Here is a 17,983-nt window from a genome sequence, read left to right on the forward strand (position 1 = left end):
TCCAGTCACCAGCCCTAGTGCTACTGCCTTTGGTTGGCTACAGCCAGCTCATCCAATGGATCTACGTTTCTGCTGCTACGTGACCTGGTGCTGCTTTTACAGCATGCTTGAGCAAGTGCTTCTTGATTTGTACATCAGCAGAAAGAAATACAGACTGACAGAGGTAGCTGTACAACACTACGAGAAAATAGAAATATAAAACTGAACAAAGTTGTTTCACTGAAAAACTTTCATGTGCAATTACAGTGTGGCAGTTTCATAGTTGCAACATGCGAGGTCTATTTAGGTATCTGAAGTCACTAGAAGATGACCAGAAGCAAACTGAATTTTCATTAGAATTAAAGTTATTCCTCAAGGCCAGCTTATGTTGAGACACATTTTTGTCAGTTGGCTTGGGTAGAATTATAGTTTGCTTAAATATTAAAATAAAAGGTTAGGAAACACAAGGTACCAAAAGACGACACAGTAGTTAACAACATAATCCATACTAATTCATACTCACGAAAGTGGCCCTAAGTGCTGTATTCTAATGTATTTAGTAAATCACCTTTACATAGCTAAAAAAAAAAGAGGCCACCCATCCTACACTTTAAACCTATGCATACACACATACATTTAAGGTACTGATACCCCACCTGCCTCAATCACTTCCTTGTGCAGCTCTCTACAAAGTGCATTGATCCACTCACCACAGACAGAGCCTCGCACTAATCTCCTCAAGTGTGGTCTCTCGGGGAGGTAGCGGTATTTGCATCCAAAGATACTGAGGTTTGACGTGTGATCTCCAAAGAAACGGAGCTGGCGGTATCTCTCCCCACAGCGGTAACAGAAATTAGTGTTACACTGGGAACAGGTCATGTGGTCACACCCTTCTGTTCTCTGGATGTGGATCTTTAGACACAGAAGGAAAAAGAAAAGATTATTTTTAATCCCAGAAGTGAAAGAAAGCAAGCACTACTCCAGTGTAGCCCACGCACGGCAGACAAGAAGATAATGCAAGCAGCTCAATGTGGAACTCAACATCTGCAGTAAGTGATACAGCAGCTGTGCTAAGACAGCAATGTTTTTCTAAGGCATGCTTCAGATCAAACATGAGTTACAGCTGTTTCCAGGCTTTTACGTAAGAAATGCCTCCCTACGTCATTCTTCCCCTTCATTTAAACAGCCATTGTCTCAGAAGGTCCTTGCCTTTACTTAAGATGAAAACTTGTTTTTATTACTCAGGTAGACAAATTAAGAGCAAATTTAATTAAAAAAGAAAGCAGCTCAGTAAATATAGTTATGAACTCTGTACGACCCCTCCATAGATGGGTTTACCTCTCACAGCACCTGAGGCCCCACTCTGTTTCTCATTACTACCACAAATTGATTTTACATTTTGTAATAAGCACCACAAAGGCTCTGCTGTAGAAAGAGGGACTTGGAAAGCATGGGATGTTGGATTTTTTTGTTAGATTTGTTTTTAATTATTTAAAAGAAAGGTTAAAAAAAATGTATGAAAAAATATAATAAACTTTTACAATGCCTACAGCATAGTTTTAAGGTGATCAGCCTAGGCTCTGGTTTCTACCTTTCCAAGCATTTTCTGAATGAATTACTTTATGTAGTATTTCTATACCTCCACATACTCTTCTGCATTTACCTACTTTGCACACATTTAAATGATTCAATTTCAGTTAATAGTTCCAAGAAACTTAGAAGTAACTGTGTAATCATTGTTGCAGTGCATAATGTGACAGAATGAAACACACTCTCCCCTGGACTGGATCTCTTCTAAATCTTGCCAACTAAAATCACTGCTAATGCGGTGATGGTAAACAAGCTTTTCCTATCTCACAAAATGGATAAACAGCACTCCCCCACACACACGCTCCGTAATGCAACGATAAAATTTCACAGTGACTGTGGTTAGAAGTACCCATCAGAGGTTATCTATTTTTAATCCTTAGCTCAGCAATGGGCTAACTTCAAAGGCAGACCAGACTGGTTCCAACCTTGAGTCACACAGTTTTAAAATCTCCCAAGTATGGGTATGTTGCTCAAAGACTGTTACTTGCTCCCTCCCTGGAAACAGTCTTTCCCCCTTTACATCTTTCTCGCTGAAACTCATGATGACTGCCTCCTTAATTTCTTATCTATACCAACCCACATTTGTTTTGCAGAGGTACAGGTAGAGACATCACCACTTAATGGCCCTGCAAGCACCAGAGGTGATGAAAGCTCAGGAGCAACTGAAGCCTCTAACCTCACGAGATGTTTGCAGCTCCTGGAGTATCTGACATTCCTTAGACGGTCAACAGTAGTATTGATCAAGCTCCATCTAGAATCTGAGAAATTTCTTCCACCTCAAATGCTGCTGAAACTGGCACCCCACATATGTAACAAGCTGACATTTTCTATTGGCACAGAGCAGATGTAGTCAGAAGTCAGTCCAGGTAGGTGTGCCAACATGACTGTGCCAGTGAAGGCAGTCTTAAGAATTCTGCGCTTTCAAACAATTCTCTTACAAATAATACAGGAAAGACATTCACAAAAACTGACTGTGCCATAAAGAGTCATGCCCTTGTGGAAAGTAGGTTTCATCCAATAGAAGGGATGCAAGTAGGCTGACTGTACAATCATCCCCCTCTATTCTGAAGAAGGCCAACACGATTTCATTTGGTTCTATTATTCCCTCACTTGTGTGACAGGTTCCTTGTTTTTCACAAGTACGTTAGAAAACACCATAGCTGAAGAGCTTTATAAGCTGCTTGAGTTTAAAGCACTCACTTTTAAGTACTTCAAATAAACTGGAAGAAAATCTACTCAATTATACCAACTTAATTTTTGAAGTTACACATGGTACTTTTTTTTTTAATTAAAAAAATATGTCAGTTTGACTTCCTCCTACTTTTCAGGCTTTATATGAAAAACATTAACCATACTCATTGAACCATAACTTATTTAATTTATTAATCTCAACTGGAATTGAGAAATGGTCTATGCTATCTCCAAACAGCACATAACAAGTTTAGAAAAACCTCTCTCTCTCTCAAAAAAAAAAAAAAGCAACGTGTAAACATTAATTTAAGATATAGTAGAAAGTGCTCCTTTTTTCTATTTGCATACTTAAATATACTCACATGTAAAACAACATTTATGTATTTCGTATGTAACATTTTATTCTGTAAGAATATCTTCTTACAGAGAACAGGTAAAATATAAGCTGCTTCTATCAGGTGTGCTAAAGCTGCATCCACCTACTGTGAAAAGTAATCAGGTTTAAGCTCATTTAATAGTGGCTGCTAGTACTCATATTATGGAGGATCAAACTTGTTCAAAGCACTTAACAAAAAACACTGAAAAACATGTGAATACTTGCCTAAGGATCTGCCTATATACAGTGTGTCCCCCCCCCTCCCCACCCCCGCCCATAGAGTGCTCCTGTTTTCTGAACTGCATGCCCAGACAAGATGATCATGGCTCTTACTTCTCCATGAATTAGCTAGCAAAAAGGAGGCCATGTCTATATGTATGTATGTATGTATACATACACACACACAGAAGTATATCTCCAGAAGATATCTGTGAAATACTGTCACAATTTATGACATTAATCAGACTTGCATCTTCTAAGTTAACGATAATTTTAGAAGCCTCCTCAGTAAAGAATGCCCACCTTACATAAGTTTTCTAACTTTAAATTAGATTCCATTAGCTTTAAAGAACAAATACTTGTATCTCAACGCTCAAAATTTACGTTATTTCCTTTTCAGACAATTTTAACTGTTGCAAATTTGTAACTAAAACACGGAGGAGGTTGTTTAAACAGACTATACATACATATCAATGGATTTTAAAAGACAGTCCAATTCAAGTTTAAACTACAACTACCTAAAGGGAGGTTGTAATGAGGTGGGGTTGGCCTCTTCTCCCATGTAACCAATACTAGGACTAAAGGGAATGGCCTATAGTTGCACCAGGGGAGATCCAGATTAGATGTTAGGAAATGCTTCTCAGAGTGCTGGGTGCTGGTATGGGCTGCCCAGGGAGGTGGTGAAGCCATATTTAAACATATGTTTAAATGTTGTACTGAGGGACTTGGTTTGATGGGAAACATTGCTGATAAGTGAACAGTTGTACTGGATGACTTTAGGGGTCTTTTCCAACCTTGGTGAGTCTATAATTTTAAGTTTCAAGCATAGAGTCTCCTCTTTCAAATGCAATAAAAACAGTCATACACATCAGATTTTGGAAAGTCATGATATTTAAAATTAAAGGCAGCCAGCCTTTGTTCTTTCCAGCTAGTAGCCCTCCTCTACCTCCTTTTCCACCTTCATACTTTTTGGTTTGGTAGATTATTTTCTCCTTTGTTTTAATATGAATTATTTCAATAGAAACTTCATGTGCGTTGTCAAGAAAAGCAATCTGGACACAAATCAAACAATTAAAACCAAAATAAGATACTCCTGATATTAATACTTCCCAGAAACTGAACAGTTTTAGAACTGGCTCAAACCTATCAAATCTAAGCAAATGGCAAGTTGCTAAAATTCAGCATTGCTTGTTTGTAAGAGAAAGGGTAAACAGGTGATCTCTGCTTTCTCAGCTTTACTAATTTTTCTGTGTGCTCTTTCAAACCGTGGCACCACAGGCATTTATATCCCCATTATCAAATGAAGAAGCTTAGCAAATTGAAAAGTATATCCTTATATACATACGACAAGGCTCTGAGTGCAACTAAGTACCTCCAGATTTTTTACTCCTTACTGTCAGCAGCTGGAGACAACTGCTGAGGAAAAAAAGAAGTGAACAGCCATAACAAACACCTTTGTTATGGGCAGCTGGGGCAGGGACACTGGGGTTGTTCAATCTCATTCACATAGCAGGGCATCTATCCTGAAAGGACAGAAAATGACATTTCTAGGGCATGAGACTGCACTTCATTCTGTTGGAAGGGTTTATGAGAAAAGACTAAATGTCAGTCCTTTCACAGGCCTAAAGATCTTCTGGTTTTGCCAAAACTCAATGTGCCTCCTAGATAGCTTGTCAATAAGTACTTCCTGCTTTACTCCAACATCAAATTCACCCAAGCACTCTGAAAAACCTGATGAACAGCATCAAATTTTGCTAAAATTTTACATTTAAGGTATTGTTACAGGAAAAATTCAGACTAACACACTAATTACAAGTTGAGACTCAGAATTTTCTTAATGTTTCTTTTACATGCTGAGAGTCTGTGAAACCAGCTCAGGGACTCATAAGTAAAATACCTCACAACCATTTTTCTCCACAGGTCAAAGGTAAGAATCTACATGGCATGAATTTTGTTTCAAACCCTGAACAGAAGCTACAAATACTTAGACTACATAAATATTTAATCAGCTTTAAGCAAACATCTGTGCACCCCTAGAATGCAACTTACCTTGCATTTTGGACACTTCTGGGCATTCCTCTGCCCGTGCTCAATCTCATTGGCCCAGTGACGCAACAGCTTGTCTCCCTTTTTATACTCTTTGCAGTTAACACCTTCATGCCAGGGAGAGTGGCACTTGAAACACCAGACAAATTGGCAAGACGGACACTGGATCTGTACAAATGGGATAACACCACATATTTACAAGCTATGCACTGACCCAATTGGAAAGCGCATTTTAAAAACGCTAATCTTAATCAAGCAGTAACTGCCCAGCAATAAGGGTCTAACATATTCTGAAATGTCCATTTTAAAAACAAGTACAACAAGTTATGCAACCCAACACTGATTTCTTTTTTAAAATTATATTTAAAGGAAAAAATAAAGTAAAATAAAATTATTAAATTCAGGAAAGGTTCCAGTCAAGCAAAACACAAATAAGTAGCTTGTTTTCCAAGATAATTCAATTGCCACAAACACTTGCCACCAGGTAGAAAATAGAAGCTAATTTCCAGTGTGACTAATCTCATTCTTCCAGATACAACCTACAGTAGCTAGGCTGCTACCAGAGAGGACACAACCCTTTTCCCAGAATGGGTTATGAAGCTTTTATTGGAAACAGGCTGGAAAAAAGGGGTCAAGTGTGAGGGCTCTCCTCGTTTCCAGCCAAGTGCCCCTACCACCAGTTTGACACCAAATACCTCTGACCAGACATGTGCCAAACAGCAAAGTCTCTCCTGGGGTATGGCCCAGATAAAACCCACAGAACACATTCTGGAAGTCTTGGCATCATACAAGCTGCCCAGTTCTCTGCACAGACACACCAGCTGCCTGCCACCTCAGCTCTATTCTGAGGCCAAAGCTGGTGCTCTGATCTGCCTCAAGTAGTTTGCTGCAACGCAGCCAGAATTATTGTTCATACATGCAGTTACTATGTCCATTACTACTAGCAAGCTAATACAAAGCTGATCTGATCTCATGAGTGACCGAAATTAAGCTGTCTGCAGCCCGTAATGCTTTCTCCCTTTCTGCATAGGCATTTTTAAAAAATGTGAAAAATTAAAGGCAAAAACTTAAATGCCAATTGATTCAATGGCTCAAGCTAGTACTTTTATATTTCTACCTGACCCACTGTTCAGCAGTTGCCTTTAGTTTTAGGAAGCAAATGTTTCTGCATTGCAGCAGCATCTGAGAGTGCAGTCTCATTTGTGTGATGCACGATACTTCTGGGTAGCACTGTTCAACCAAGTATTTTACATTTATCTGATAGACCATATGATGTGCTGCTCAGCTCTGTGCACCACTTCAGCTTACCTCTTTAAGTCAATCCAAATCTTCAGATCAGCAAGTGAAAGAATGTGAGTTCCTGCTCAAGAGATTTAACAATTTTCTCACTGTATCTAAGACCACATTTTCCCCTCCAGAATTCATTATCTGTGTGTATGGCTGAAGTGTAAAGACGGAAGACTCAAGACATAGACAGATTTTCTTTTCACAACACATTTTAACGTTTCAGTTGGTCACCATTTCCTGGTTATTAATCCTCTTAAACAAGAATACTTCAGCGCTAGAACACATACAGTTTTTTCCTTCATATGCAGCAGACATAAAGACAATGTAATTTAAAAATAGATGAAATAAATTCTGATGTCCTGTATGACTTTGTGCTTCTTACAATAAGATGGGGTGGCATTTTTTTCCCCACAGTAGATCCCTTCAGGCAAAGAATGAGCTTGTATAGTCACAATTAAGCTTGGAAGCTTTTATCAAATACAGTACTCAGAGTCATTTGAGATGGAATCTGAATGAATCCATCTCAAACAAGCCCACCATGTCATAAGATCTGGGAAGCTGCAAATAAGAACTGCTTACTTAAAATCCTGCTAACAATTTGAAGCAAGCTTTTTGTTATTGTTGTTCTGTGTTTTCAAATTTTAATACACATTTGTCATGTGCTGTATCATCCTATTACAGTATATATGTAACTACAAGAAATGTAGCATACTGACATCCGATCTTTCCAAACTCATTATTTTAGAAAACACTGAAATAAACGATGAGGCTGCAATCACAGGATTTCAGAATACTATTAATCAGTGGCCATAATTAATTCAACTAAAGGGATCTACTTCATGAAAAGCTCTAGAGTTACTATTTCCCACTTTCCACAAATTTATGTTAGTAAATGGATTTAAGATTCTGAACGTGCCACTTGACTTTTCTCAGTCATTACATCCCATCTGAACATACGCTATACAGGCAAGCAAAGGTATGTTAGTTTAAATACTATTAACAATATTTTCTTAGAAGCAGTAGAAGTAGACACACACACAAAAGAAACAAACCCTAAATCTATTCTAACTTGGATTCAGTGAACCAGCATGGAATCTGCTCAAGGAATAGGAACACAACAGGACAACTATGTCAGTCTTTCAGATTCTTCCTCCATGCTCCCTCTGTTTTTCTGAGAATACCATCAGATGATTTGCTTCACGCTTTAGTATTAGCACATAAATCATAATAAGGACTCAGAAATGCTGTTTTCAGACAATGCAAAGCAGTAAAATACAGTATAATCCTGCAACACAGAAACTATTTCTTAAAATAAGTGTTTTTTCGAATATGTTTTTCCAAATATAAACTTTTCAATTTATTTTCTGACTTCCATTTCAATTGATCGGAATTGAGAGGATACACACAAACTTATGACAGCTGGAAGCCAATCTCCCTTGAAATAGAAAAGATTACACAAGTTCTCAGACTAACACTCTTGGTTTTCAACTTTCTCCCGTGCTGATCTTTGAGGCTAATCATTTCCATTTTCTTAGACAGACAGTCAAATTATTTTAAACTTTCACTTCCTCAATTCCCAGGAAAAGACTTTTCAAAATTGGTAGATAATATCAATACAAAGCACTACCCCACTATGACATAACATCAGCAAAACTAAGATCACATTAAAAATGTTCTGTGAACTTGAAGCTTCAGAAAGACCAATGGGATTCTTAGTGAAATGCTAGGTATTTACTAGGGTAGCTGAAATAATTGTTCAGTTAATTATTAGATGAATTACAATATCTAGCTACAGCTACACAGTTAATTCATCCTAAAATATTGGCTATTGCCAAAACAGTTCCTCCCTCCTAGTCATCAACCCATCCTCTTTCTTATACCAGCTAAAAATAAGCAACAACAAAACAAATCCTGTATCCTATTGGAGCTGATCTTTGATCCAGCTCCCAATGTAGTACTTAAATGTCAGTATGAGCAAAAGCAAGTTGGCAGGAACGAACAGCTAAGAACACAGAGGGAGAGCACAGCAAAATTATCACTTTGTGAGCAGTTCAGGCTTAATACTGACTGAAGAGATACGTAGCCATGAAAGTATCTGCAACTCGAGGTTCAAATTTGAACAGAAAAAGTGGAAGAACCCACTGGTATCAGCTACACAGATACATTCTATCACAGTACTTCCACAACTGTCAGACTCCTGACGGTTCTAGAGCAATAATGACTTTCAGAAACTTCTAAATACAACAAAAGACAGTTTACTTAAGAACCAAATTAGAAAAAAAAACTTCACATTTCCAAAGTCGAACATATTTTATGTGATGAATATCACTTTACAGCAGCAACCAAGAAAACTTTGTTATGAAAATCACAGACTAAGGCTGGAAGCCTAGCAATCAAGAACAACTTCTTCCTGGCATGTCAAAGAGCCAATGTTAAACAGGTGAAACCTAAAGCTTATGGGAGAACAAAAACTCACAGTAAAAACCAGCATTCTCTAGCAAAATCCAGATTGAATTTTGGGTTCAAATACCATTCTGTTGAATATTTTGCACATTTTCTTCAGACCGTGGGCCCACCAACTTTCACCAGAGGTTTATCAGAATCTTTTCTGTGATCAAGTTTCACATTCCCAGTTTGGTTCATAAGATAGATGGCAGGGATCTTTCCTTAAAGCTAGGATCCCTCTTGTGACGTGAATACACGATGCAAGATATTAGATAGTTAAACAAGCACCATACAGCAGATTAAGTGACACTAATGGGATAAAGAATGCTTTAATAGCCAGTTTCCCTCTTCTACCTCTCCTTGTCTGCCAACCTGCATGCACAGGTTAACTTTCAAGGCTTAAATCGTCAAGACTTTGGTTTCTAAAATGAAGAGTAGCCAACCCTGAACTGCTAGGCTTAGATCAGTTTAGCTGACAAAACAGATACAGCAAGGAAAAATAGTCAAGCTGGTAGCTTTTATCCTTCTTTAAATTTAGATGTTAGCCTTATTTATAATTTAAAATAGGGTATCTATTGTTAGGAAAGCCATTAACAAATAACATTTTAAAAAATATTTTCAAATGTATTCTCAGATTTTATAGTGTCTTCCCGACCCTGCATACAGTACAGCATACAGTACACAAAGGGTGCTGGTGAAGAGCCCTTCTGTGCAGTGATCCTGATAGTACATTTCTGTGCAGACTTTCCCCATGCATGACTCTACTCTTCTGAAAAGGCAGCACTTCCAGTGCTGGTGCTTCAGTCCAGAATTCCTCTGAGGCAATTATTGCTTATTTTGCTCATATGAAAATATGCAAGATTTCCCAGTCTCTCGTCAGATCTCTTCTATGCTAGATGTGGAAAAAGTGAGTCTTCACCTCCAAAGAGCCCATAATTCAAGACAGAAAAGAATGTATGAAAAAAAATCACATGAGAACATAAGAAAACTGAGATAATGATCCACAGCTACACATGTATGTGAGGACAGGAACCCTTTTTTAAAAAAAAAAAAATCTCACTTTTGTAACAACTTTTCTGCATACTGAGCTTACATCAATTTGCTACAACCTCAGCTACAATAGAACACAACACAAGTTGAAGGATCAGTCTGAGTCTCTGGACCATGAATGCCCATACTGTTTGCTAATACTTTCATAAGCGTATTTCTGACCTATGTCAACTAGACATTACTTACACATGGGTACAGCCAGCTCAAAGCACACATTTTGACAGAGTCTGTTCCCAGGAAGAGACTCTAGCTCTGCAGATCAGGACTACACAACATTTTACCACAGGACTAGGGAACCGCTTCTGGCATGCACTATATAAAACATCAGGCTGCTTCAGATTCTTTGATTAGGATTTCTGGGGAAGTGATGAGAACATTTTAACCACAGCATTTGAACTCACAGCATTGGTAAGTAAAGCTTCTTGTGCTCAGAAGACAACAAACTGAGTTGGCATACACATACTACCTACAACTGCATAGCCTTAAGAGAAGTTGATGCAGAAGCATTACATCACCTGCTCTTGCTAGGACCACACATCCTGTCTGTGTGTGAAGGGACATTAAATGGATGGCTGAAGAAGAATGGTTGTAGGCAGAAAGAATTTAACCTGCAGTTTGGAATTCCTCTACCTTTGCTTAAAAGGCCAAAAAACCTGAAAATCTCAAGTCCAACACTAGACTTTGTGGTTACTCATATGTAATTCAATCAGTGCAAATAAATAGGAAGGAAGCTCAGAATTCAAGAGTTAATTTGCTGGACTTTCAACTCCACTGGATACACAACCTCCTACTTTTTAATCTCCACACTGGGCTGAATCTTAGTTGTAATTAGGCCTATCTAAACAATCATCTAAACTCCTACTGAGGAAAACTGGTTTGGTCAGGGAAGGCCAGCTCAATCATGACATTAACCACAACAAAGCTAATAACCAGATGTAAAGCTAATATGAAGCATGATGCTGCAGACAGAACCTTCATCTTTTGGAACCAAGATAGGCCTTCACGGCTCAAAGCTTCTTCTAACTGCCTAAAAATCTGGCTTTTTAGTCCCTGATGTAAATCAGTATAAGCAAACCCTTTTCTACTTGAAAAAAAAAACTGTGAGAAATGCTTTTTGATCTTTCTACAATTTTATGTACTAAGAGTCATGAAACCACAGTAATATTTAACCTCTAGTAAGGGATTAAAGAAATCATAACAAAGAGGCAGGCCAGACAACATCTCTAGTTCTTAGGAAGGAACAAGCAACAGGAAGCTATCACCTAACACAGTAAGTGCCTTCAATTCATTTGCTCATTTTCAGGAAATAACCTATTTTTGCCAGAGTTATGAAACTAAAATTATCAGTTACAGTGTAATTCCCCTTTCCCAGTCTCTTCTGATCATGATTACTGTTTGCATGTGAGAGTGGAAAGAAAATACTATTAAAATCAAAAGATGCCAGGCCAAAATTATGCCACCTATCAAATAAGGACTAAAGTTCACCTGTTCAAATGGCTAGAAGTTAATTAACTAGTTAAAGCAACAACACACTATTACTATCCTACTTTTGCTGTGCCATCTAATCCACAGCTCTGGCAAGCATGCTCACTTTGTATTTGTTCTCCAATTTGGCAGGGGTAGGAATGTGGCCTCTCCTCCGGAAGGTTGTAAAGTGCTTGCACTGAGGGCATGGCTTCGTGCTGGAGTCGATGCGGCTGAGTTCCAGGAAATATTTATACTTGATAATGTCCTCATGGGGCAGGTTATAGAGGACAGTTGTTTCATCCAGGTGTTCGTTGCATTCTGTGATCGGGCATTTTATATCTGCTTGTCCCAGCTGCACCTGCATATGAAAAAACAGAAGAGCTGCATGACCTTTTGCTTGGAAAAGGTACTACTCTGCAACTATTACGGAAGCAGATTCTTGCAAATTCTAAATTAAATTGAATTTTCTTGCACAATAACAGTCCACAGACTATCAAGCATAATATCTTAAAATTATTTTTACTTATTCCAAGGACATAGCCATTTTTCCAGAGGGTACTTTCCAAATCCAAACAGAAAAGCCAATTACACTTATAACAACTGTAATTTTAAAATATATAGTCTCAGTGCACATACCATTGCGATGTACTCCATGAAAACAAAACATGAACTTAATTTAGCAGTACCCAAGCCATACTCCAAGCTTTAGCTGTGATGGCCAACTCTTCACTGTCATGGCTCACAAAGACAGACAGTAGAAACATACGTATATTGCTTCACCTCAAAATGTGCTGGGAATCACAACACAAAGAAATTAAAGTCAATTTAAATCATCAACTGACTCAATGCTAGCCCTGTTGCTCTGCCTTGCTGCTAGCAGCTCGGTACATGCCATACTGCACGCACAGAACACGTCAGTTGAGCCTGGGGCTGGCCAAGCTAATAAATTTTCCCAAGTACTTGAAGTGCTATAAAGTTTAAAAAAAAAAAAAGCTAAAAACCCCTAAGAAGATGACCAAAACAGAAACACACAGAAGCAAATTCAATCTGTCAGGGATGAAACTGTTGCTGATGCTACAAGCCCTGATGGTCTCAAGCTGATCCATATGATCAGTTACCTGCAACACAGGTCCTGAGCTCCTGGATCTTAGACCAGGGCTGGACCCAGGCCTGCACCCTTTGCGCCTGCCAGGCTTCTTTCACTTGGACTCCATGCCAAAACAGCACATCCTCAACAGCGTAGCTACATTTGCTTGGCACTCAGCCTGAGTTAATAAACACTGCTGGGTCTGAGGAGCCTGCAAGGCCCCAGCATGATCATGTTCACATCTGCCGCAAGTAATGTTGAGAAAAATGAGTGTTGACTGTAGACATGGAGCTGACCACCAGCTCAACTCCTTTCTCACTTAATTTCTCTGTGCAGAGAGGAAGAAGGGGGAGGACTGAGTCAGGACAGAGTCAGTACCCCTTCCTAGAAATTGCTGCCTCAAGGCAAGTCAATCCAGTTTATTTACTGTTTATTCTTCTATAGGCCAGAGTATTAGAATCTCCTATGTATGACAGAGTCCACTCAAATTCTGATGCAGATTTCACTACTGCATGGTGACATCTTACACCAGAGACTACTAGTGCAGTATTTAATCTAAGAAAAAAAATGCTGATACTGCTGCCCCAGTAACGGGCTCTAACTGAATATAATTTAGCCAGTTAGAGGATTGAAAAAAGCATAGCAAAATGTTATAAAACCTACGGTTCATATTGACTTAAACATAATTCCACACCTTTGGTCTCCCAGCAATGCTGTGGATCCAAAACAGAGTGAAGGAAGGAAGCAGGTAACTACAAGATGGCAGCAATCCATCTAGAAACCAAAGCACAGCAAAAGCTTTGAGCAGGTCAGGATGGAGGGAGACCTTCCCATGAGACAGAGGAAGTACACCTGTTCTTAGGAGGAAAATGCTCCAAAATTCACATCCACACACAAGACTACCACTACATACAAAGATAGGCTCAAGAATTCTGGCTTTTACATGGATCAGAGTGAAGTAAGTATATGGTTGAAGACACTTTTAAATGAAAAAACAACAAAAACAAGAACCTATGTGCTGTGGCAATGAGAAGTTTTATATCTGGAAGATACAAATGCACCTGAAGCAGCGTGTGAAAACAGAGCACAGACATACGGCCATCACTCATGACAGCACATCTCTATTTTAGAAGGGGTGCTTTCATCTGCAACATCGAATGTATACATATGGCTCTATCATGTGACCCTAAATATAATTATGCTCTGTTTCTTATCAAAGTATTTTTGACAAGAAATAGGGGTCTCTGAACAATCTACTCACATTACTAGAAATCTTAAGGCCAGAAAAATTTTGCAGATGCTTAAGTCTTTCAACACTGACTACTCATGTTCTAGCGACCCTCTCACAGGTGCTCCCAGGATGCATATATAGACTTTCATTTTAAAAAAATGCACATATTCTTCCTCCGCTGCTGCCTACCCCTGCTGGGAGTCTATACAGTTGCAACAGCTTGCTGCATCACAGAACACCCACAACTTCTGAGACCAAACACATACCAGTATTTTATTTCAGAACATTTGTACTTGGTGATAAATTTCAAGTGAAAGTACATCTGTGCTAAACGAGCAGAAAAAAAGTCTCATCCTCAAGGATTCAAATATGTTAACCTAGGAGGAAAAAAAAACTTTACAGGAATACAAAAACACCATGGTGTTATTACAAGGATTAATAAAAGATTGTATTTCAAGATGTGTAGGCATGATAATTTAAATTCAAATTGGCAAATTAATCCCATCTATGGCTACTTCAGTTTTTTCGTTTCTTTAAAGGATTAGGGAAATACTAAAGGGGGTAAAGCGCTTTTTCTAGGAGTAAATTAAGCTGCAGAGGAACAACACTTCACACTGAGAAGGCTCACTGCATTTGGCATTTAAGCTGGTGCTTAAGAAACATTGCTTACATGACATGCTAGTTGGAACAAACCTGAGTTTATAAAACCAAGGAATACAATGCTGAACACTTTCTATTTTTCACGCCCACACAGAATATGATTAAATATGTGGTAAAAAGTCAAGTGTGGTTTCAGTGTTTATTTTGAAAATACGTTTTACACCCACTTCAAGTAAATCATTTTTATTTTCGGTAATAGTTTCAGCCTTTCAAATTTGGCAAAGATTGATTCTTTTCCTACGTTTTGAATGGAACTGAACAGAGCTGTTTTGCTTACTAGCAGTAATTTCAATGGAGCCTTGTCTTACCAAAACAGTCTATCTTTGTTTGTGCACTAGGATCAGCAACTGATGCAAGTACAGCTTTAGAAGTAGCTTGTTGGCTACCTGCTGCTGCAGATCCCTGAGGTACCACAGAACAGGCAAGGAAGAAAAAAAAATTAACCTGGGTGATAGCAGTTTTATTTTTTCCTTGTTTTTTTTTTCTATAGGAATTTTCGAAGAGCCTTATTGCTTAATACCAGCTGAACACAGTATCAAAAGCCTGAGTTTTAGCTTCAAAATACCACTGCGTACCAAAAACTTAAGAACACTCAATATACGCAACAGCATGGTATATTTTCACTGCGTGAGTGATGATTCATATGCCTAAAGGTAATTGAGTGGCAGTGCAATGGTAAATGTCAAACTGTATTCAGTTCTCACACCATGCTGTGCTTCACTAACGTAAAGTATCTCTGGAAGGGCTGGCACTACTTACAATTCTTCATGTGGAAGCAGGTTCTCACATAGAGAGGTAATGATTAAGCTATCAAAACAGCAATACACCTCCCAATTCCCCTAATTCTTGACGGAGGCAGATGGGTGGGGACTCTCGACCATATACAGCTCAAAAAACACAGTGCTGGCATTAATTGGAAAGGATGCTATGGTCACTTGAGTCAGGAAGCTGAGTGGGGGAAATAATTTTTCACAAAAAAGGAAATCTTTGCTAGCTGCACAGAAAGTGAAGATCAAACTACACAAGAAGTGTACTTGAAACTAATTGAAATACCAATTTGTACTTCTCACTTAGGCTGGCCATACCTAGATGGAAGGTAATCTGTGTGGGTAAATTTGGGGGTGGGAAAAAAAAGGGGGGGAAATTCTACTTCAAAACAGACAGATACAAGCCAGAATCATCTGAATTAAACTTTACTCTTAGTTCAGAGATACATAAACTAAACAAACCTGTAAGCTGTCAACTATTAAGCCAAAAGTGAACAGTAACATGCTTAGTCTGCATCACTATAGAATGATTAAATTTCTACCACTACTAACTTCCCCTATAACCTAATGTGGACCTCATGTATTAAAAAAAAAATATATATCCCCTGGAACTGCACAGCTGCAAACAAAGGGACAGTCTCACCTACAGAACTTTCATATTCTACTGACTAAAAAACAGAAGGAAAGTTTCTTTTATTTACAAGCGAAAATCTGTTGCTTCTAGTTTACTGAATACGCTGCACTTTAATTTTTGCTAGTAAGTTTTAAATTAGTGAAGAACTGCTTTCTTCACTTCTGGTAGCAGAGGGTGTCATCTTGAATTGCTTTCTCAAAAACCAATCAAACAGGATTTTTTTTTTTTTTTGTGGAAAATTCTTCAGGAGTTCACTGCAGCTCAGGGCTCCACAGTTTGGTGCTAACCAAATGAAATTGAAATAGGCATGATTCAATAAGTAAACCAAGTAGGAATAAAAAAGGACTGTATAGACTTTTAGTAAGCACTCTGCACCTGTCTTTAAGGTTGTGGTTCCACAATCATTTTTGTGATGCAAGTACTAACTTCAGCAGTCCATATCCTACGTCTCCACACTATTCCAGTACTGTCCTAGCACTCTCCAAGCTGTTTTAAAAAAAAAAATAATCCTATGAAACAGATTTCAGTCTGTCTGTGCCTACTGCCAAACTGCACAAATCCTCAGTGATTCAAAACAAGTGAAAAGGAACAGCTTAGAATTAAGAGTGATAGGCTCCTTAAGTCATATCATCAGGCTGGGTTTCTCACATGCACTGCATGTTCTCAAAGTTCTTGCTCCTATGGTTCATTACTTCACCAACCATATTCCCACCACAAGCTTTATTTATACCTCCCTTCTACTCACTCCCCTGTCTGGCAGGCTTACTTTTTGAACACCTCTTTTCAGTAAGCCACCACTTTCACTAGAAAGACATGCAAAAGAAGATAGGCAGGAATGACAAAAAACGTAACTGCAGTCCAGCCACTACAACAAAGGTTGGACCTTTCTGCTCTGAAAGCAAGCCTGCTAAAAACTCAACTGGTTTTCCAGCCTGGGATTCTGACCACAACCACTCCCCTTGAGATTGTAGGACAGAGCCCAGTCACACAAGCCCACACCTCCAGCAGCACACAGCAACCCCAGCCAGCAGAGCCATGCCAGCTCAGCAGCCCTCAAGTATTAACTGTGGTCAGCCTCCAACAGCTCCCCACTCTACCCTTTCACCGCATGCTACACTTCTTTAGCACAAAATCATTTAAATATATTTATCTTAGCAATGCTTTAAGACAAGTTTGATCATGTTTCTACCCATTATCACTCAATAATGCACACGATCAGAAAGCATGGAGGCTGTATGCTCTCAGTTCTGTTTTCAATGACTGAGTTGAGCTCAAACCCACGCCAGAGGCCACAGCAAGTCTTGCGTCCAAACAAAACCAGAACTGTTTAACCTGGGCCACTGGGTCAATTTCTAACAAGGGGCAAGGCAGAGTTTCCCCAGCAGATAGAGCAGACAGGAAGCTCCCACCACCTCACAGAACTAGAGGTCACAAGATGAAGCAGTCTCTACCCCTGGTTCAGGCAGGCTTGTGGAGGCAGAGTGAGTGGGAGGCTGAGGTGGGAGGAGGGCAGCCCAGCAGGAAGTGGGGTAGGAACTGCAGACTTTGGAGGAACCTGACCCAAACCCACAGGTCTCTCAACACTCACTGAAGAGAACAAGGAAGTGCACAACAGCTCTATAGTTTTGTTCAAGCTTGCATATTAGTAATTCTAAATAGTAAGAAACTGGAAAATTACGCTCACAAGACATACTCACTTCTGGTAGAAGAGACAAAGACATTCATAAAAGAAGAGATTTGAGAATGGCAGCGTGATCCAGGTACCCACCCTATGCAGTGATGGAAAAGAGTAAGACATACTCGAGCCCTGACAGCAGCTGCTACTCCCTGGTGATGGGACCAAAATCTCACAGGAGCAGGTGTGGGAAAAGACGGCAAGAAGGAAGCAGGGGCCCAGAACCATCCACATACCACAATATACATTAAATGCCTTGACCACTGCTGTTCACAGGGG

General features: G+C 39.1%; 1 protein-coding gene across 5 annotated transcripts in view; it reads right to left on the reverse strand.

Annotated features, from left to right (window-relative positions):
• Window positions 1-17,983, reverse strand: part of RNF217 (ring finger protein 217) — a 49,398-nt gene that overhangs the window by 8,518 nt on the left and 22,897 nt on the right. For 3 of the 5 annotated variants that reach the window (XM_015858718.3, XM_015858720.3, XM_032443288.2), the window contains exons 2-4: window positions 11,775-12,008; window positions 5,405-5,569; window positions 690-891 (exon numbers count right to left, since the gene is read on the reverse strand). In XM_015858718.3, coding sequence (XP_015714204.2) covers window positions 690-891; window positions 5,405-5,569; window positions 11,775-12,008 — 601 coding nt within the window. The remainder of the gene's footprint in view (window positions 1-689; window positions 892-5,404; window positions 5,570-11,774; window positions 12,009-17,983) is intronic. The other 2 variants (XM_015858721.3, XM_085541742.1) reach the window with 1 other exon arrangement.

Source organism: Coturnix japonica, chromosome 3, assembly GCF_054131305.1.
Source record: "Coturnix japonica strain WE chromosome 3, WE-NBRP24, whole genome shotgun sequence".
Taxonomy (NCBI): domain Eukaryota; kingdom Metazoa; phylum Chordata; class Aves; order Galliformes; family Phasianidae; genus Coturnix; species Coturnix japonica.